A 20,439-nucleotide genomic window follows, 5' to 3' on the forward strand; every position below is an offset into this window, starting at 1 on the left:
TTTGCTTGCTTTGTTTTGAGTGTATAGAAATGACGGCTGCGAGGAGGAGTGGAAACAGAGATTAGGCTCACTTCCACTCCTGTCTATTAAACCTCCTTGCAGTAGCTCATAGGTTTGCTTGCTTTGTTTTGAGTGTATAGAAATGACGGCTGCGAGGAGGAGTGGAAACAGAGATTAGGCTCACTTCCACTCCTGTCTATTAAACCTCCTGGCAGCAGTTCATAGGTTTGCTTGCTGTGAATTGAGTGTACTAGATGACGGCTGCTTAGGGGAGGGGAATGGATTGGGGGAGTGATTTGCCTTATTAAAAACTGTTACTTATATATTGATATTCTTTGATATGACTATTTGATTATTCCTTGTATTTTGCATTTCATATATGCCTGTATCATTATAAATTAATAAAAGCATTTCAAGTGATTTGCTTTGTTGGTCCTTCTTCGTGACGTCACAAGCAGGAGGCGGTACTTCCCGGAGAGAGTCTTTCCCCCGCCCCGACCCGTCGCAGGTCTTGTATGTCACTTCCTGTTTGCTTAGCGGTTACGCTGCTTTCAGTTCTTCTTCTGTAGCTGAGGAGATTCCCGGTCGGCGTCGTGATCACTGTCAGGAGCGACTTGCCAGACATGTGTCCGCTGCTGGCCTTCCTCCTCCTGCTCTTCCTCTTAGTCTCAGCCCGAGACGAGGACGGAGACTGGGTGAAGCTGCCCAACAAATGCGAAGGTGAAGCCTCTGTAGATGCCAGAGGATGAGGGGAGGCCCATCTCTGCTCATAGGACCCAACTTGCTAGACTTAGCAGTTTCTACAGCACCCCCACAGCTGGCTCCTGGGTCAGGAAGAGACCTGTAGCCTGGGGGGGAGGGAGGGAGGGAATGAATGAGGAGGGAAGGAGGGGATGGGGTGGAATAGTGAGGAAGAGGGAACCCAATGAGAAGGGAAGGAGGGGATGGGGTGGAATAGTGAGGAAGAGGGAACCCAATGAGGAGGGAAGGAGGGGATGGGGTGGAATAGTGAGGAAGAGGGAACCCAATGATGAGAGAGGAGGGGATGGGGTGGCTGGTGGAATAGTAAGGAAGAGGGAACCCAATGAGGAGGGGATGGGGTGGCTGGTGGAATAGTGAGGAAGAGGGAACCCAATGATGAGAGAGGAGGGAGGAACCTGAAGATGCAATATTAAAGGTTTAATAGAATTTGATTTGCTGTTTTTTTTTTTAATTAACAGTAAGCAGAGTAGGCATGTGGAGTGTGGTGTAAGAGAAGAAAGGGGAAGGGATGTGATACACTACCTTTCTGTAGTATAAGCAAAGCAGTTGGTACTTTTTCTGGCCCTAGTGGGCTCATAATCTTAGGCTGGGCTTTTTTTGTTTTGTTTTGTTTTACTTTTGACCCTGGAGTAATAGGGTTAGACTTCTGTAGGGTCACAAAACACTGTGAAAGGAATGGCAGAACTCCTTCACCAGGGACAGAGTGGAAGACAACAAAGGGATGTGAGGAAAGGGGAAGAAGAAACCAGATGAGGAAGGAAAAGGAGTGTTAAATCTGGAATGGATGCTGTGCTGTCGCTTTATAACTTTCTTCTTGAACCATTTTCTATATATTTTCTTCAGTTTGTAAATACGTTGCAGTGGAATTAAAATCTTCATTTGAAGAGACGGGGAAAACCAAGGAAGTAATTGATACAGGCTATGGATTTCTGGATGGAAAACGCTCAGGAGTAAAGTATACCAAGTCGTAAGTAACTTTTGGAATGCCATAGAATACCAATCCTCTTGCTGCCCAATGTTTTTGTGTGCACAGAAATAAAAACCCATGAAAGAGCAGTAGATGATACATTTTTTTCAAGAGTTCTACCTTCAAAAGGTCAAAACAGAATGAGAGCCCATAACTAAGGGCCATTTTCTTTGCACTTGCTTTTACTTCAGTTGCAGCTTTTTCCAAAAACCTTATCTAGATGAATAAATCTTCTGGAATCTCAGTTTATACAAACCTAGGTGGTTTACAAATAAAAAAATATTAAAACTATAACTGTACTGAATAGCATATTTTACTGTTTGCCCAAATATGAATAACAAAAAATATTATTTGGCTGAATAAGAATACCAAATACGAATAATGGGCATTGAGCTTTAACATAACAAATAATAAAAGAAGTGAAATCCAAGAACAAGTATTTATTACAATAGGATGTAGCACAGTAGAGCCCCTGTTTATTAGTATTCACACTATTCGGGGATGAATTGAATATGAATATTTCGTACAGTCCTAATTAAAACAACAGTTCACACTATTAGTGAAAACCACCAGTTTTAAAGTGTTCTACTCACAGTAGGGGAGCGACAATTGTGCAGGTTACGGGGGAATTCTTTGCCTGTATCCTATAAAAACAAACATAAACAAGACCACACATTGTAACCTGATATTACTGGGGGGAAAAAAAGACTTTAGTGAGCACGTAAATATTCTGCTCAATTGAATGGTCCAACTGTTGCTGCCCTAGTGTGAGTAAAAGACTTTACAGCTGGTGGTTTTCAGTCCTGGTTGGTTGAAAGTCATATGCCGCTTTTATTGTAATCCTGTTTATTTGTTACCAAAAGTGTTGGTCTTCCCATCTGCAGAGAGAGCTTTAGGTTTCTCAAGAACGTTGATGTTGGGTTTTCATTCTCTAAAATATTTTTTGTTCAAATCTATTCTTGAGGCCTCTTTTCCTTTTGCTGGGACCAGACTATGGAATAAACTTCCTCTAGAACTGAGGCAAGCATCTTCTTATTTTTCCTTTAGGAAAATGTTAAAAGTTCATTTTATTTGAACTTGTTCTGTTTTTATTTTAAATTTTATTGAAGAAATTGTTACATTATTTTCTGCTTATTATTGGAGTTTTTTGTATAAAAATATAAACCGCTTTGAATCCTTTTGGAAAAACAGCAGTATAGGAAACTCCATTAGTATAGTACAGGGGTAGGCAACTCTGGTCCTCGAGAGCTGCAGGCAGATCAGGTTTTCAGGATATCCACAATGAATATGCAGGAGATAGATTTGCAAGCACTGCCTCCATGGTATGCAAATCTATCTCATGCATATTCATTGTGGATATCCTGAAAACCTGACCTGCCTGCGGCTCTCGAGGACCGGAGTTGCCTGCCCCTGGTATAGTAGAATGAGGAGTCTGATTCACAGTAGATATGTTTTGACTCCTGATGGAAGCATTCATTGCCGAAACAGTTCTGTGTCCAGTCTATGAACTCATGCAAGTACGTCTAAGAACATCTTTTTATGAGTACTCTTGTGTTTAATACTCATTGGGACTTTTATACCTCCCTTTTTTGATTTTTGTATGTTAAAAGCTTTTATCCTTTGTTCTTGGGAGTCATCGTTCTGTGTTTGCACTGGAAAATCATTGGTTCTCCCCCTTCTTTTTGTTTATATTGATTATTATGTAGGGGTTTTTCTGTTTCCTTTTTATTTTTGTGATAGTTTTGGCTAAAGACATTGGGCAGCTCATGCAGCCTCCAAATCGTGTTTAGCAAAACTATCTTTTAAGGGTAAGTTTTTATAGGGAGAGGACCTTGAGAAATTAGTTACATATATTGCCTGAAGACAAGTCTAAGTCCACCTTAAATCTGCTCATCCTCATCTTAGGTTTTGTGAGGCCAGATGTTATAGACCAGGGAAATCTGGTTAGCTTCCTTCCAGCTTTCTTGTTTCTCACAGAGATAAGCCCTGTTTCGTGCTGACTGGAATTCTGCTTCCAACTCCAGCCTTCCAATGCCTTTCACACCTCACAATGATAGGGTCTTGGTTCACTCCTCGGGTCTCGTCATAGGTACTCGGGTCTCTGTGTTTTATGAGGAGTGGGCCAAAATTACATCAAACCATTGGGTTTTGGGTTACATAAGATACGGCTTCAAAGTAGAGTTTTCTCATTCCATCACAAATTTCTTGGAATCCATATGCTAGACTCCATCCAAATGTCAAGCTTTTCAGGACACCTTATAAACACTAGCAGCGATAGAGCTGGTCCCACAAGCCAAGTGGCGGGTGGACAGATATTCCATTTGCTTCTTGATTCCAAAGAAAGGAGGTTCTTTTCATCCTATCTTGGACCTCAAAAGAGTCAACAGAGCACTAAAGATTCAGTGTTTCAGAATGGAAACATTGACTGGTAATAGCTTAGCCTTGATCCAACCAGGGAGGTATCTGACCTCTCTAGATCTCAAGTAAGCGTACTTTCATCTTCCATTTACTGCTCTGGGATCTTTCCAGATACTTGTGACTTGGATTGGCCATTGTTGGAAACAGGATGTTGGGCTTGATAGACCTTCAGTCAGTCCCAGTATGGTAACGCTAATGTTCTATGTTCCTATAATTAGCTGATTCGTATGTCATCAGGAGAGTTTGGAAATGTTGTCCAGGATAGTCTCTCTTCTCCAGCCCTTGGGTTGAGTAATCAGTTTTGCAAAGTGTCAGTTGACAGATTTAGAAATTGGAGTATCTAGGACTGATGTTCAACACAGGTTTAGGCACGACGTTTCTACCTGCTGCTTCAAGCACAAGTTCCTTAGCATCAGCAACAGATGAAAACAGAGACTTGTGGGTTGTGACCATCTACCAGCAGGTGGAGATAGAGAACGCTGATCTGAACTGTCTTACAGGACAGAATGCTCCTTGCTCAGTTTCTATCTCCAGCAGGTGGATGGACGGTCTGTCATGAGGTCCTGGTCTCATCTGATTACAGCTCCTATTCTATGTCTCCCAGTTCAGTAGAGCAATGGAGTTTGTGATTGAGTGGTGCCAGCTTTATACTGGTGACCCCTCCCCCCCCTCCTCAGCATCAGAGCTGTTAGAGGAGAGGTTGGCCGTGTGTCTCCGGGTGCAGTGGGACACAGGCAGGACTTCTTATGACGCCTTGGGGTGAATGTTCACTTTCCTTTAATTTGCTGTGCTGCTTCCCGTGGTTTTCCTTTTATTTTCACGGGGATAGCTTCAAAGGTATTTACACATTGCTCCCGCAGTTGAATTTGGCACGCAGCAGCAACTCTTTCTCTGTTTGGTGGTTCAGGCTCGCATCAGAGTCCCAAGAGTGTGCTTGTGAAGGCCTCTTCCGTTTCCTGCACGAGGGAAGCACACAATGGTTTTTCCTCGTGGTGCTAACAGGGCTTTGGTGGCCATTTTGCTAGTGCACAAGCTGGGACTGCCAGGACTGACTGTTCTGTCAGGTTGCTACTGATTTCTGCCTCTTTGCCTGGCTCCTTACTCGCAGCGGGAATGGGGGGGGGGTCAGGCTCTGCTGAGGGGTCACTGGCTCTCTTTTGCCACCTCATTCTGCAGGGTCCTGTATGGGCAATGTGTGTCTGCGCATCTGCAGGAGACCGGGGGGTAAGCGAGCTGTTCTGGGTGACACCCAATACTCTCACTGCGCTGCAAGTGATTTTTCTCAGGACAGTTGTCCAGGTTTTGTTCTCCATGGCCCTTAGGCTGCTTCTGGCCTCTCCAGGGTGCGTTTCTGCTGGCTTGGAGTTTCGTAGGATTGCGATGCAGGGCATATTCTCAGGTCAGTGACTCTGCGGCACCTATGTTGTGCCTTCCCCCCCTTCCCTGCCATGTGCTGGGACAGCTGCGTTTGCTCAAAGGTGACTCAGTTGGTTGCAGTAGTTCCAGTAGACCATGCTGCGTGTGGCAGATTCCTGCTTTTACTCCTACTGGTGTGGGAACCGGTGTCAGGGCAGTGCACCATAAGACATAAGTGTTGCCATACTGGGACAGATCGAAGGTCCATAAAAGTATCCTGTTTCCAACAGTGGCCAATCCAGATTACAACTGCATGGCAAGATCCCAAAACAGTACAATACATTTTATGTTCTTATCCTAGACATAAGCAGTGGCTTTTCCCCATTTTAATAATTGCTTATGGACTTATTTATTTATTTATTGCATTTGTATCCCACATTTTCCCACCTTTTTGCGGGTTCAGTGTGGCTTACAATAAGAAATGAATGATGGAAGTACAATTTGTTACAAATTGGTTATGGATTACATTGTGCAGAATTATGCGAGACAATCAAGTGTCGTTAAGGAGTGCAACAATGGAACACAAACATTGAACATTGGAAGGAGACAATGGGAGCTTAAAGGGCCATACTAAGGCATAAAGACATACGGTAAACAAATTTCTGTGAGTAAAGGTATGAGTGATGTGAGATTACGGGGGATGAGAGTTCCGTAAGTTTTTTCAAAAAGATGGGTCTTCAATAATCTGCGGAAGGAAGCTTGCTCGTGGATCGTTCTTAAGTTGCGCGGCAGTGTATTCCAAAACTGCGTGCTCATGTGAGAAAAGGTTGACACGTGTAGCATCTTGTATTTCAAGCCCTTGCAATTGGGGAAGTGGAGGTTGAGGAAGGTTTGGGATGATCTTTTGGCGTTTCTGGGTGGTAAGTCTATTAGCTCAGACATGTAGGCTGGGGCTTCGCCGTGGATGATTTTGTGGACTAATGTGCATACTTTAAAAGTGATGTGTTCCTTGAGTGGAAGCCAGTGCAGTTTCTCTCGTAATGGTTTTGCACTTTCATATTTTGGCTTTCCAAAGATGAATCTGGCTGCCATATTTTGGGCTGTTTGAAGTTTCCTCAGTGTTTGCTCTTTGCAACCTGCGTATAGTGAGTTGCAGTAGTCCAGGTGGCTGAGTACGAGGGATTGCACTAGGCTGCGAAAGTCAGATCTTGGGAAGAATGGTCTTATCCTTTTCAATTTCCACATGCAGTAAAACATCTTTTTAGTTGTGTTGTTTGCGTGAGTTTCAAGTGTTAGGTGGCGGTCGATAGTGACTCCAAGGATTTTGAACGTTTCTGAGATTGGAAGGTTTAGGTTTGGTGTGTTTATAGCGGTGAATTCCTTTGTGTTGTATTGGGAGGTGAGTATCAGGCATTGAGTTTTTTCAGCATTTAATTTCAGACGGAATGCATCTGCCCATGTGTTCATGATGTGTAGGCTTTTATTGATTTTCTGTTAGGAAGTTATCCAAATCTTTTTTTAAACCCCACTAAACGAATTGCTTTTACCACATTCTCTGGCAAAGAATTCCAGAGTTTAGTTACACGTTGAGTGAAGAAATATCTTCTACGATTTCTTTTAAATATACTACTTTTTAGCTTCATTGCGTGCCCCCTAGTCCTAGTATTTTTGGAAAGACTAAAAAGCGATTCACGTGTACCCGTTCCATTCCACGCATTATTTTATAGACCTCTATCATATCACCCCTCAGCTGTCTTTTCTCCAAGCTAAAGAGCCCCAACCACTTTAGCCTTTCCTCATAGGGAAGTCGTCCCATTCCCTTTATCATTTTCGTCACCCTTCTATGTACCTCTTCTAATTCCACAATATCTTTTTTGAGATGCGGTGACCAGAATTGCACATAGTATTCGATGGGCGGTCGCAATACAAAGGCATTATAAAGTCCTCATTTTTGTTTCCATTCCTTTCCTAATATGCCTAAATTCTATTTGCTTTCTTAGCCACCGCCGCACACTGAGCAGAGGGTTTTAACGTATCATCAGTGATGACATAGATCCCTTTCCTGGTCGGTGACTCCTAATGTGGAACCTTGCATTACGCAGCTATAGTTCGGGTTCCCTTTGCCACATACATCACTTTGCACTTGCTCACATTGATTGTCATCTGCCATATGGATGCCCAGTTTCATAAGATTCTCTTATAATTTTTCACAGTCCTCTCATGATTTAACTACTTTTAATAACTTTGTGTTTTCAGCAAATTTAATTACCTCACTAGTTACTCCCTTCTCTAGATCATTTATAAATATGTTAAAAAGCAGCTGTCCCAGCACAGACCCCTGGGGAACTCCACTGTCTACCCTTCTCCATTGAGAATACTGACCATTTAACCCTACTTTGTTTCTATTCTTTAACCGGTGTCGGAAATGTTATTTCAAGCGGACCAGTCGGAGAAACTTACTGACTTCACGGTAAACCTGGAGGACGTAATGGGGCAGTTCAGCAAACTGAAGAGTAGCAAATCTCCTGGACCGGATGGTATTCATCCTAGAGTACTGATAGAACTGAAAAATGAGCTTGCGGAGCTACTGTTAGTGATATGCAATTTATCCTTAAAATTGAGCGTGGTACCGGAAGATTGGAGGGTGGCCAATGTAACGCCGATTTTTAAAAAAGGGTTCAAGGGGAGATCCGGGAAATTATAGACCGGTGAGTCTGACGTCAGTGCTGGGGAAATGGTAGAGGCTATTATTAACAAAATTACAGAGCACATCCAAGGACATGGATTACTGAGACCAAGTCAGCACAGCTTTTGTGTGGGGAAATCTTGCCTGACCAATTTACTTCAATTCTTTGAAGGAGTAAACATGTAGACAAAGGGGAGCCGGTTGATATTGTGTATCTGGATTTTCAAAAGGCGTTTGACAAGGTACCTCATGAAAGGCTACAGAGGAAATTGGAGGGTCATGGGATAGGAGGAAATGTCCTATTGTGGATTAAAAACTGGTTGAAGGATAGGAAACAGAGAGTGGGGTTAAATGGGCAGTATTCACAATGGAGAAGGGTAGTTAGTGGGGTTCCTCAGGGGTCTGTGCTAGGACCGCTGCTTTTTAATATATTTATAAATGATTTAGAGATGGGAGTAACTAGCGAGGTAATTGAATTTGCTGATGACACAAAGTTATTCAAAGTCGTTAACTCGCGACAGGATTGTGAATAATTACAGAAGGACCTTAAGAGACTGGGAGACTGGGTGGCTAAATGGCAGATGACGTTTAATGTGAGCAAGTGCAAGGTGATGCATGTGGGAAAAAAGAACCCGAATTATAGCTACGTCATGCAAGTTTCCACGTTAGGAGTTACAGATCAAGAAAGGGATCTGGGTGCTCAGTGTGCTGCTGTGGCTAGGAAAGCGAATAGAATGTTGGGTATTATTAGGAAAGGTATGGAAAACAGGTGTGAGGATGTTATAATGCCGTTGTATCGCTCCATGGTGCGACTGCACCTTGAGTATTGTGTTCCATTCTGGTCACCGCATCTCATGAAAGATATAGTAGAATTGGAAAAGGTGCAGCGAAAGGCGACTAAAATGATAGCGGGGATGGGACAACTTCCCTATGAAGAAAGACTAAGGAGGCTAGGGCTTTTCAGCTTGGAGAAGAGACGGCTGAGGGGAGACATGATAGAGGTATATAAAATGAGTGGAGTGGAACAGGTGGATGTGAAGTGTCCACGCTTTCCAAAAATACTAGGACTAGGGGGCATGTGATGAAACTACAGTGTAGTAAATTTAAAACAAATCTGAGAAACCTTTTCTTCACCCAACGCATAATTAAACTCTGGAATTCGTTGCCTGTGAACTTGGTGAAGGCGGTTAGCTTGGCAGAGATTAAAAAGGGGTTAGACGGTTTCCTAAAGGACAAGTCCATAAACCACTACTAAATGGACTTGGGAAAAATCCACAATATCAGGAATAACATGTATAGAATGTTTGTACATTTGGGAAGCTTGCCAGGTGCCCTTGGCCTGGATTGGCTGCTATCGTGGACAGGATGCTGGGCTGGATGGACCCTTGGTCTTTTCCCAGTGTGGCATTACTTATGTACTTAATCCACAATAGAATGCTACCTCCTATCCCATGACTCTCCAGTTTCCTCTGGAGTCTTTCATGAGGTACTTTGTCATATGTCTTTTGAAATCCATATACACAATATCGATTGGCTCCCCTTTATCCACATGTTTGTTGTCCCCTTCAAAGAAATGTAATAGATTGGTGAGGCAAGGTTTCTCTTCACTAAATCCATGTTGGCTTTTTCTCATTAATCCATGCTTTTGAATATGCTCTGTAATTTTGTTCTTTATAATAGCCTCTACCATTTTGCTTGGCATCGATGTCAGACTTACCGGTCTAAAATTTCCCAGATCACTTCTGGAATCTTTTTTTAAAAAATCGGCATTACATTGGCCACCTTTGAGGGAAGCCAGTGCCTTTGGGCTTTGGGAGACCCATTTGACCAGATCTCAAGCTATATTCTGGGCAGAGTCTAGAGTGATAAAGAAGATATTTGCTGGTTTTCTCTGCATTCTTTTGTTAAATATTATAAGCTTGATGTTTGGGCAAGGTCATCTTGAAAGGGACCGTGTTTCCTCCTGTCCTGTGGGGTTAGAACTTTGGTATATCCCATGGATATGGACTGGTCTGGCAGGATGAAAAAGGAAGGAAAAAAATTACCTGCTAGTTTCCTTTCCTTGAATCTAGGAGTTTTCTAGCATCCCTCAAGCTTATTCTGCCACTTATCTGTATGTGGTCTGTTTTGCAAGGGAGGCCTTCTTACACCATCTTTCAGTTAATTTTCTTTTTTTCTTGCTTATTTTACCTTCTTTTAAGTTGCTTTGGTATTGGCATACTGGAAGGTTACTAGCTGCACCTCTTCTTATATGAATTATATCATCAGAATCTTCTGGTTCTTTGCCTCCATCTGCTGATAAGGGGACATAGTCCATAAGTGTGGACTGATCAAGGTGGATTCAAGGAAAATTAACAGATAAGAATGCATTTCACCTTCTCTGCTCTTTCCCCCATATCTTTTTACTCTGCTGTTAAATCTGGTTTCTATCTCTGGCCTCTGCCACTTCTTCTGGTAGACCATATCAGCCCTTATTTTCTTCTTTGAGTCTTTCAACACTGATACTTAATCCAACACCCAGACCCATCTCATGTCATGCCACCAAGTTGGGTAACAATCCACACAGCCACCAAAATTTGTGAGGCTACATTTAGCATTTTTGCATTATGGATAAGAAAATAATTACGATACTGGGCAGACCAAAGGTCCATGAAGCCCAGCATCTTGATTCCAACAGTATCCAATTCAGGTCTCAAGTACCTGGCAGAGTCCCAAAAAGTAGAAATATTCCCTGTTGCTTACAGTCGGGGATAAGCTGTGAGTTTCCCAAGTCTACCTGGCTGATTAAGTATTTATAGACCTTGTTCTCCAAGAACTCGTCCAAGCCCCTTTAAGCCCAGTCTGATGACACTGCTGACTGACATTTGAGGTGAAGGCTGGGGAAGTATGCAGGCATAGACAGGTCAGTCAGGAAAGCCTACCATAGAAATGTGAGATATCAAATCCATGAACTCTCCCCAACTTCAAGAAAGAAGATAAGATCCTTGTCTTTCTCTGTTCCTGGCTAGTGATGTTCGTCTTATTGAAGTGACGGAGAATATCTGCAAGCGCTTGCTGGATTACAATCTACACAAGGAGCGAAGTGGAAGCAATCGATTCGCAAAGGTTAGCAGTTTTGAAATGTCAGTCAACACCTTTGGCTCTCCATTCTGCCCCCTTCCCCTCCCTTTTGAAAGCCTGTCCTTTCCTCCTTGTTCTAACACAGTTTGATACAGCAAATGAAATGGAGGTATTTTCAGTTTTCATATGCATCAGAAAAGCAAATAATCACCAACAGAACCTAATAGTGAACAAGAGAGAGAGAGCCTGGGGGACTTAAGCTGTCTGTGTGTGCTGTCCTGCAAAGGTGAAGAGTTAAGGTGATCCCATGTTAGTTTAATGCAGTGAGAAGGCCCTGAGGACAGAGAGACACCCAAACAAGTCAGGGTTTCAGGATTCCCACAGTGCTTTCATTATATGCAAGCGTATTTCATGCATATAATAGCTCAAAAACTAGACTGACTTAGTGTGTCCTGAGGATTGAATTGAGAACTTCTGGTAAAGAGGATAAGTAGTTTACCAGACTGAGAGACCAATGTAATAACTGTCAGGAAACTTAGCAAAGGTTCTGCACACAAGTTTGTGCAAGGAGTTCAACACATAAGAAAGCGACTACTACTTATCATTTCTAAAGGGCTAGTAGAGATACGCAGCGCTGTACACTGGACATAAAAAGACAGTCCCTGCTTGACAGAACTTGCAATCTGATTAGGACAGACAAACAGGACAAATAAGAGATAAGGGAGTTACAGTGGGAATGGTAAAACATAGACATCAGTGCACTGCTGACTTTAAATCAGTCCTAATGAAGGCTTTATCTGTTACAAACCCAGATACAAAGAAGCGGTCAGATGCATGAAGGTTTAACGCTGGGGATTTAGGTCATGGTCTGAGGTAGAGTAAAAGGTTACCTTGCTTTTCTGTGGCCATTTTTTTCTCATGACAGTGTAGAGTGCCTGCAGCACTTTCAAGGGGATGGGTGAACAAATTTTAAACAGTAGGGTGTTAAGGAGCTGAGGTGATCATGTCACAGACTGTGGCTAAGGTGTAGTTGTCACGGCTGTGTAATGGTGGGTAAGGCACACAGCTGTAGAAATTTAGATAGTCTCTTACCAGTAATTGTATGTAAAATAGGAGCCACCTAGTTTTAAGCAGAGGAGGGCACATAAAGAGGGAGGTATGAGACCACTTTAAATATGTAAATGACCTCTTATAGCAGACCGAGAACCAGAAAAGTATGCACCATGGACTGATGTATTCCACATAGAAAAGGAAGCACCTACTTTACACAATAGGCTTCCAGTAGGTGCCATAGCTGTTATACAATTACTCTCGCGGTCTGCGTATGCAGCTTCTCTAAGTGAAAGCATAGTCTATGCATAATGCTCAGTTCTGCTGCTAATGCATGCCTGTTTGACCGGCTTGCTATCCTTTGTTTGCACCATTGGCTGTAAATATTCTTTTTTTTTTTTTCTTCTTTTTTTTAATGCATGCAATAGGAAACCATGTACTGAGCTTTAATACGCACTTCCATTACGTTCCAAGGATCAGTCCTGACAAATGGGTTGTGACCATCTGCCAGCAGATGGCAATAGAGAACTCTAATGAGTTGTGCCTTATAAGCTCCTTTGCTTAGCAACCAAGCCAGTATTCTCTATCTCCAGCAGATGGGATAGCTGCTCCTACAGTCCGCGAGGATTCGGTGGCCATTTTGTCAGTGGGTTCCTCGCTTGCTACCGTGTCCCAGGATGTTGATTTTGCGGGGGTAGAAGTCTCTACCTTGCCATTTTTGCCTGAATCTGTTCTTTTATTACATCAGGCTTTTTATTAAAGTCTGCTCAAGCTGCCTCTCCTCCTTCCCCTTACATTGCTTTTGAGGAGCAGCTTCCTAAGAAACAAAAACTTTCCAATTTCGCAGTATTTGGAGAATGCTCCTCCTTGGGACTCGAAGGAAGTTTTATCTGTGTATTCTGACTGTGTTTACATTCTGATTCCGTTATTTCTGAGGTACAAGTTTTGCCCTTTATTTTATAGCTCTTTTTCTATTTAGAGTCTGGAGCTTTTTCTCTGGAAGTCACTCTCTGTCACTGTTTTGTTATCAAAGACTGGCTTGGTTGCTAAGTGCAAGAGCTTGAGGCACAGCTCGGAGTTCTCTATCTCCACTTGCTGGTGGACAGTCACAACCCATTTATCTGGACTGATCCATTGGGACTAAAGGAAGGAAAATTATCAGGTAATTAACTAATTTTTCCTTCTAACACATGGTTATTATATTGGCCTCTAAGACTGAACAGTACACAGCAATGTTCAAAAAGTAGAGCAAATCAAAGAGCCCAGCCATAAATGCATTCTTTTTTTGTTTGTTTTTTGTGTATTTTTTTTAAAGGGTTTGGATAATGTGCCAAACCTGACAAAAGCCAGTAAAGAGACGTTGGTAGAGGGGTTGCTGATAGAGAAGCCTGACGACACAGTTTTCTCCAAGACCCTCCAACCGACTCTTTGTACCTGCAAAAGAAGTCTCCAGCACTGGCTGCACCACATTCCTAAGAAGCACACCGACCCAAGCCAAGCTGCACCTCATTTCTCCTTCCTCCCAATTTCCAACCCTAAGGGATACACCCTCATTCTCCAGCATTGGATACTGAGGCAGCTATCATTGTTGTGGAAGAAAAGATGACACTCAGGTTGTGTCTAGCAGGGCTGTTATGAATTCCAGTTGATGAGATGGGCATAGTTTAGATTTGGGATAATTTATGATGAACCCTAGTAACTCCAGCACCAGAATTAGTAAGCACACTGTTCCTTCTGCTCCTCCTCATGCGTGCTTTACCAGCCAGTCATCCAAATAGGAAAATACATGCACTCCCTGTTTACATAGATTTGCTGCTATGTCCACCAGGCATTCTGTAAACATGTGAGGAGCTGACTCAAAACCAAAGGGCAGTATGCAAAATTGATGATAGTATTTTCCTATGACAAATCTTCTCAGTTCCTGTAACTTAGACTTATCTATCTAAATATGAGTATAAGCATCCTAAGTCCAGAGAACATAACCAGTGCTGTTTTTGAAGTAGTGGTGTACTGCTATGAATTTACAGCCTGTCTCACTGACACAGACTACTCCAGGCTCCGCCCTTTCTACCTCGCCTCACTCCATGCTTGGAATAAACTCCTTGAACCCATATGCCAGGCCCCCTCCCTGCCCATCTTCAAATCCTTACTCAAAGTCCACCTCTTCAATGTCGCCTTCGGCACCTAACCACCATACCTCTATTTAGGAAATCTAGACTGCCCCAACTTGACATTTCATCCTTTAGATTGTAAGCTCCTTTGAGCAGGGACTGTCCTTCTTTGTTAAACTGTACAGTGCTGCGTAACCCTAGTAGCGCTTTAGAAATGTTACGTTGTAGTAGTAGTAGTATTGGCTGCATCTCACTGCATCCTGCAACCCTAAAACAGCCCCTTCCTTAGCACTGGCTGTATCAAATTCTTTTTCCCCAGACTTAAAAAGATCCCTTCTCCTTCAGTTCCAAATCTACCCCATGTACTCTCACCCCCAGAGGGGGGAGACCCACTTCCACAGGGCTGCAGCACCCGTCCCCCCCCCCCCCCCCCATATCTTTGATGGAGGGACTCTTCTCCCAAGGTACTGGTTGTACCTCATATCCTTCCCCATCCTTGAAAGAGAGCCCCCCCCCCCCCCCTTTCAGTGCTGGCTGCACATCATTCAATGTTAAGAAACTTTTATTAGCAGTACAATTGAAGAGCACTTTTCCAACACAATCCATTTTTTTGTCAGTTTTGGCTTATGCAATTAATTTTTATTCATCAAGGCAAGATGTATTTACTGTAGCTTGTTCCTGTGCTACAACTCACTAAGTCCATGGTATTTTAATGACTTTGTGTTGAATGCTCTATGTAAAACTCATTCAGTTCAAAAACTGCTGCCTATTTTTCTCAAAACTGCTACTGTTGGATTGAGTGAGTTTTGGAAAAGTGGTCTTCAATTTTTATATGCTAGGTAATATATAAAGCGGTTAATTTAAAAGAAGAAAAAGATATGGATAAAAAAATAAAACTCAGAACATAAGAAAAAATCCAGACCCCCCACTGCCAGGGAGTAGGATTCCCTTTGACTTTCAGAGAGACCACTGACCCATCCTCAAATCAGCTCTTTCTATAAACCACCACACGTTCTCTTCCCTCTAGCTATACACCTGAAATTATTTGGTATTCCCCTAGGAGTACAAAATTGGATTTTTCAAATTCAAAGCAATGTTTGAGGTATATGAGCACATCCCACATTGTCTGAAAAGTTGGATGTTTTTACACCAATCTATTGCCGTTCTCTGACAATGCTTAAGATTGTTCATGGCATGATGGTCACCAGTAGTAAGCAAGACTGACTCTTGTGGTTGAATTTCGTTCATGACTGTTGCTGTGCTTGTACTGTGAATGAAGTGCAACCATGCCACCATTGTCTCTTTTCTCTTACTTGTATTTATTACCAGAAGATTAAGTAGGAATCGTGGAGGATTCTACTATTGCATCAACATGAGCCATTTGCTTTCCTATCCACCAGGGAATATCGGAGACATTTGAAACGCTACATAACCTGGTTCATAAAGGAGTAAACGTGGTGATGGACATTCCCTATGAGCTGTGGAATGAGACATCTGCTGAAGTGGCTGACCTGAAGAAACAGGTAAAGGGAGCAAATGGGGTAAACAAAACTGAAGCATCAGGTATGGGGAGTAGCATGATAATAAATAAAAGTTAACAAACTGCACTTTCAATAACTTATTCAAAATTAGAATGGAATAGGAAGCAGTGTTCTGTGTGGATTAGGAATTGGTTTTTGGACAGAAAACAGAGGGTAGGGTTAAATGACCACTTTTCTCAATGGAGGAGGGTGAATAGTGGATTGCCCCAGGGATCTGTACTGGGACCGGCGCTACTTAACATATTTATAAATGATCTGAAAATCAGAACAATGAGTGATGTTGAATTTGCAGATGACACGAAACTATTCATAGTTGTTAAAACATGCAAACTGTGGAAGATTGCGAAGACCCCTTAGGAAATAGGAAGGCTGGTCATCCAAATGGCAGATGAAATTTAATGTGAACAAATGCAAAGTGATGCACATTGGGAAGAATAATCCAAATCATAGTTACCTGATGTTAGGGTCCACCTTAGGAGTCAGCACCCAAGGAAAAGATCAAGGTGTCATTGTAGACAATATGCTGAAATCTTCTGCTCAGTGTGTGGCGGCAGTCAAAGAAATGAACAGGATGCTAGAAATTATTAGAAAAGGGATAGCAAATAAGACTAGGAATACTATAATGTCTCTGTATCACTCCATGGTGCAGCCTCACCTTGAGAATTGCATTCAATTCTGGTCACCGTATCTCAAGGAAGATATAGTGGAATTAGAAAAGGCTCAAAGAAGAATGACCAAAATGATAAAGGGGATGAAACTCCTCTCATATGAGGAAAGACTAAAGAGGATAGGGCTCTTCATTTTGGAGAAGAGATGGCTGAGTGGGGGGGAGGGATATGATAGAGATCTACAAAATACTTGGTGGTGTAGAACAGGTAAACGTAATTCAATGTTTTTACGCTTTCAAAAAGTACAGAGACTTGCAGGCTCATTTTCGAAAGAGAAGGATGTCCGTCTTTCGACATAAATCGGAAGATGGACGTCCTCACAGAAACGTTGAAATCGGTATAATCAAAACCTGATTTTGGACGTCTCCAACTGCAGTCCGTCGCAAAGACGTCCATAATTCAAGGGGGCGTGTCGGAGGTGTAGCGAAGGCGGGACTTGGGCGTGCCTAACACTTGGACGTCTTTGACCCATAATCGAAACAAGCAAGGACGTCCCTGACGAACACTTGGACGTTTTCACCCAGACATGATTTCTTTTACAAATACAGCACAAAAAGGTGCCCGAAATCACCAGATGGGATGACCTCCCATTTCTCCCCCAGTGATCTCTAACCCCCTCCCACCCTCAAAAAAACATCTTTAAAAATATGTCGTGCCAGCCTCGGGTCCATGACAGCGCATGCAGGTCCCAGGAGCAGTTTTAGTGGGTACTGCAGTGCACTTCAGACAGGCAGACCCAGGCCCATACCCCCCCTACCTGTTACATTTGTGGAGGAAACGGCAAGCTCTCCAAAACCCACCACAAACCCACTGTACCCATATATAGTCCACTGCAGTGCCCGGTTGGTGTCCTGGCATGTTTGGGGGGGGGGGGGGGGACACCAGCGCACTACAAATGCTGGCTCCTCCCACGTCCAAATGGCTTGCATTTGGACGTTTTGACATGGACGTCTTTGGTTTCAAAAATCGCCGTAAGTCAAAGACGTCCATTTGTAGGGATGTCCAAATTTAAGGATTTGGATGTCTCTGACGGTATTTTTGAAACAAAAGATGGATGTCCATCTTTTTTCGAAAATACAGTTTCCCCCCGCCCCTGAATTTTGATGTTTTGCAAAGACGTCCAAATTGCAACTTGGACGTTTCTTTCAAAAATGCCCCTCCAAGGGACTCTCGGGGAAGTTACATGGTAGTACTTTTTTTTTTGTAGAAGTTTTATTAGAATCAAGACAAAAATTATTTGAACAATACATGGTACTGCATTTAACGTGGAGGAAATATTTTTTCATTCAAATAGTTAAGCTCTGGAACTCGTTGCCAGAGGATGTGGTATTAGCGGTTAGTATATCTGGGTTTAAAAAAAGGTTTGGACAAGTTCCTGGAGGAAAGGTCCGTAGTCTGTTATTGAGATAGACATGGGCTTGTCTTGGGATCAGTAGCATGAATAATGCTACTACTTGGGATTCTACAAATTTAAAAAAAGGGGGAAAAGAAACCAGGACTAGTCCCCAGATGCTAATATCAGAAAATGAGAAAGAGGAGTAGGACAAACATGGCAGTAAAAGCAAGTAACTTATTTTTATTCACAACTTCTAATAATCTTTTTCAAAAATACTCAACTATAAATTGCTAAAGAAGAAAAAGCCTGGAGGCATCAGATACATATATATAAATGAGCTATTGGATCTCTTATAGCACAAAGCTATTTCAAATCCAAGTTCCTTTCAACTTCATCAGTCACTTGCCTCCAGATCTACAAATTATACCTTGTTTTTTATATATGTGGCCAATCCAGGTTACAAGTACCTGGCAAGATCCCAAAACAGTACAATGTATTTTATGCTGCTTATCCTAGAAAAATGTTTAAACACACATGAATACAAGTGTATTGCTTCTTCAGCTTATTGAGAGTGGAGTAGTCTCATATGTAACACACGATAAAGATTATTTGATTTTTCACCCAATGACTGGGTGTATTATCTGTGTGTATTGTCTAATCATTGACTGAACCTCCACCACCCTTTGCTAATCTTATATATAAAGATATATTTCTGTTTGTCAATATGCTAACATCTAATTTTATGTAGCACTTAGCTTGAACAAGTTGGGGACCTGTCGGGGTTTTAAGAGCACCAACTTGTTCAAGCTAAGTGCTACATAAAATTAGATGTTAGCATATTGACAAACAGAAATATATCTTTATATATAAGATTAGCAAAGGGTGGTGGAGGTTCAGTCAATGATTAGACAATACACACAGATAATACACCCAGTCATTGGGTGAAAAATCAAATAATCTTTATCGTGTGTTACATATGAGACTACTCCACTCTCAATAAGCTGAAGAAGCAATACACTTGTATTCATGTGTGTTTAAACATTTTGTTATATTTTGATGCTCGACAGAGCACAGGCACAATTGTTTGTTTTATCCTAGAAAAAAGCAGTGGATTTTCCCCAAGTCCATTTTAATAATGATGTATGGACTTATCTTTTAGGACGCTCTCCAAACCTTTTTTAAACCCAGCTAAACTAACTGCTTTTACTACATTCTTCAGCAACGAATCCCAGAGTTTAATTACACGTTGAGTGAAGAAATATTTTCTCGGATTCATTTTAAATGTACTGCTTTGTAGCTTCACTGCATGTCCCCTAGTCCTAGCATTTACCTTTTCTTTCTCATTTTTCCAAAGGCAGCGGCAGCGATTCCCAGAGGCCCCTTCTATCTACTGTGGTCCACCTCCAAGGAAAGGGGAAGTTACATCAGAGAGGTGGGCTGTAATAGAGAGAAGGGAATAGTGGCAGGGCAGCCTCTGGGAATCTCTGTCTGTCGCCTTTGGAAAAACAAGAAAGAAAAGGTAGGTTGGTGGAAGGGGAAAGATGGCAGAGGAGTGGCCGCAGCAGCTCATTCCTTGCTGGGGGGACGGTGGTGGCTCATTCCTTGCCTTGGGGGCGGCGACAGGGGTTCATTCTTTGCTTTGGGGGAGGCAGCAGAACGGCTCATTTATTGTCTTTTGGGAGCGGCGGCTCATTTCTTGCCTTGGGGGGAGAGCAGCAGTGGTGGCTCATACCTTGATTCGGGGGGGGGGGGGGAGGCAGCAGCTTATTGCTCACCTTGGGGGGACTGGCGGCGGCTCATTCCTTGACCTGGGCCACCCCTGCCTCTTTAGCTTTTCTTCATACGAGAGTCGTCCCTGAATCATTTTGGTTGTTCTTTGCACCTCTTGTAATTCCAGATTCAGAATTGCACACATTACAAACCTAGTGAGGTCCACTATGGAGTGATTTTTTTATTATTTTTTTTTTTTTATTTGTACCCCGCACTTTTTCCCACTCATGGCAGGCTCAATGCGGCAGGCAATGGAGGGTTAAGTGACTTGCCCAAAGTCAATAGGAGCTGCCTGGGCCGGGAATCGAACTCAGTTCCTCAGTTTCTCATTCCCCCCCCCCCCCCCCCCCCAAACCCACCTCCCCGCTCCCCCCGTTTTCTATTTCTGTTGATGGCTCTCTCATTCTCCCTGTCTCCTCAGCTCGAAACCTTGGGGTCATCTTTGACTCTTCTCTCTCCTTCTCTGCTCATATCCAGCAGATTGCCAAGACCTGTCGTTTCTTTCTTTACAACATCCATAAAATCCGCCCCTTTCTTTCCGAGCACTCTACCAAAACCCTCATCCACACCCTTGTCACCTCTCGTTTAGACTACTGCAATCTGCTTCTTGCTGGCCTCCCACTTAGTCACCTCTCCCCTCTCCAGTCGGTTCAAAACTCTGCTGCCCGTCTCGTCTTCCGCCAGGGTCGCTTTACTCATACTACCCCTCTCCTC

The 20,439-nt window shown here is 42.7% G+C and overlaps 1 protein-coding gene across 1 annotated transcript in view; it reads left to right on the forward strand.

Annotated features, from left to right (window-relative positions):
* The first annotated feature begins 539 nt into the window (after window positions 1-539).
* The window catches only part of CNPY3 (canopy FGF signaling regulator 3), a 35,801-nt gene continuing 15,901 nt past the window's right edge, over window positions 540-20,439 (forward strand). The window contains exons 1-4 of the mRNA XM_030195680.1: window positions 540-720; window positions 1,606-1,729; window positions 11,198-11,294; window positions 15,811-15,933. Coding sequence (XP_030051540.1) covers window positions 624-720; window positions 1,606-1,729; window positions 11,198-11,294; window positions 15,811-15,933 — 441 coding nt within the window. The 5' untranslated portion in view covers window positions 540-623. The remainder of the gene's footprint in view (window positions 721-1,605; window positions 1,730-11,197; window positions 11,295-15,810; window positions 15,934-20,439) is intronic.

Source organism: Microcaecilia unicolor, chromosome 3, assembly GCF_901765095.1.
Source record: "Microcaecilia unicolor chromosome 3, aMicUni1.1, whole genome shotgun sequence".
Taxonomy (NCBI): domain Eukaryota; kingdom Metazoa; phylum Chordata; class Amphibia; order Gymnophiona; family Siphonopidae; genus Microcaecilia; species Microcaecilia unicolor.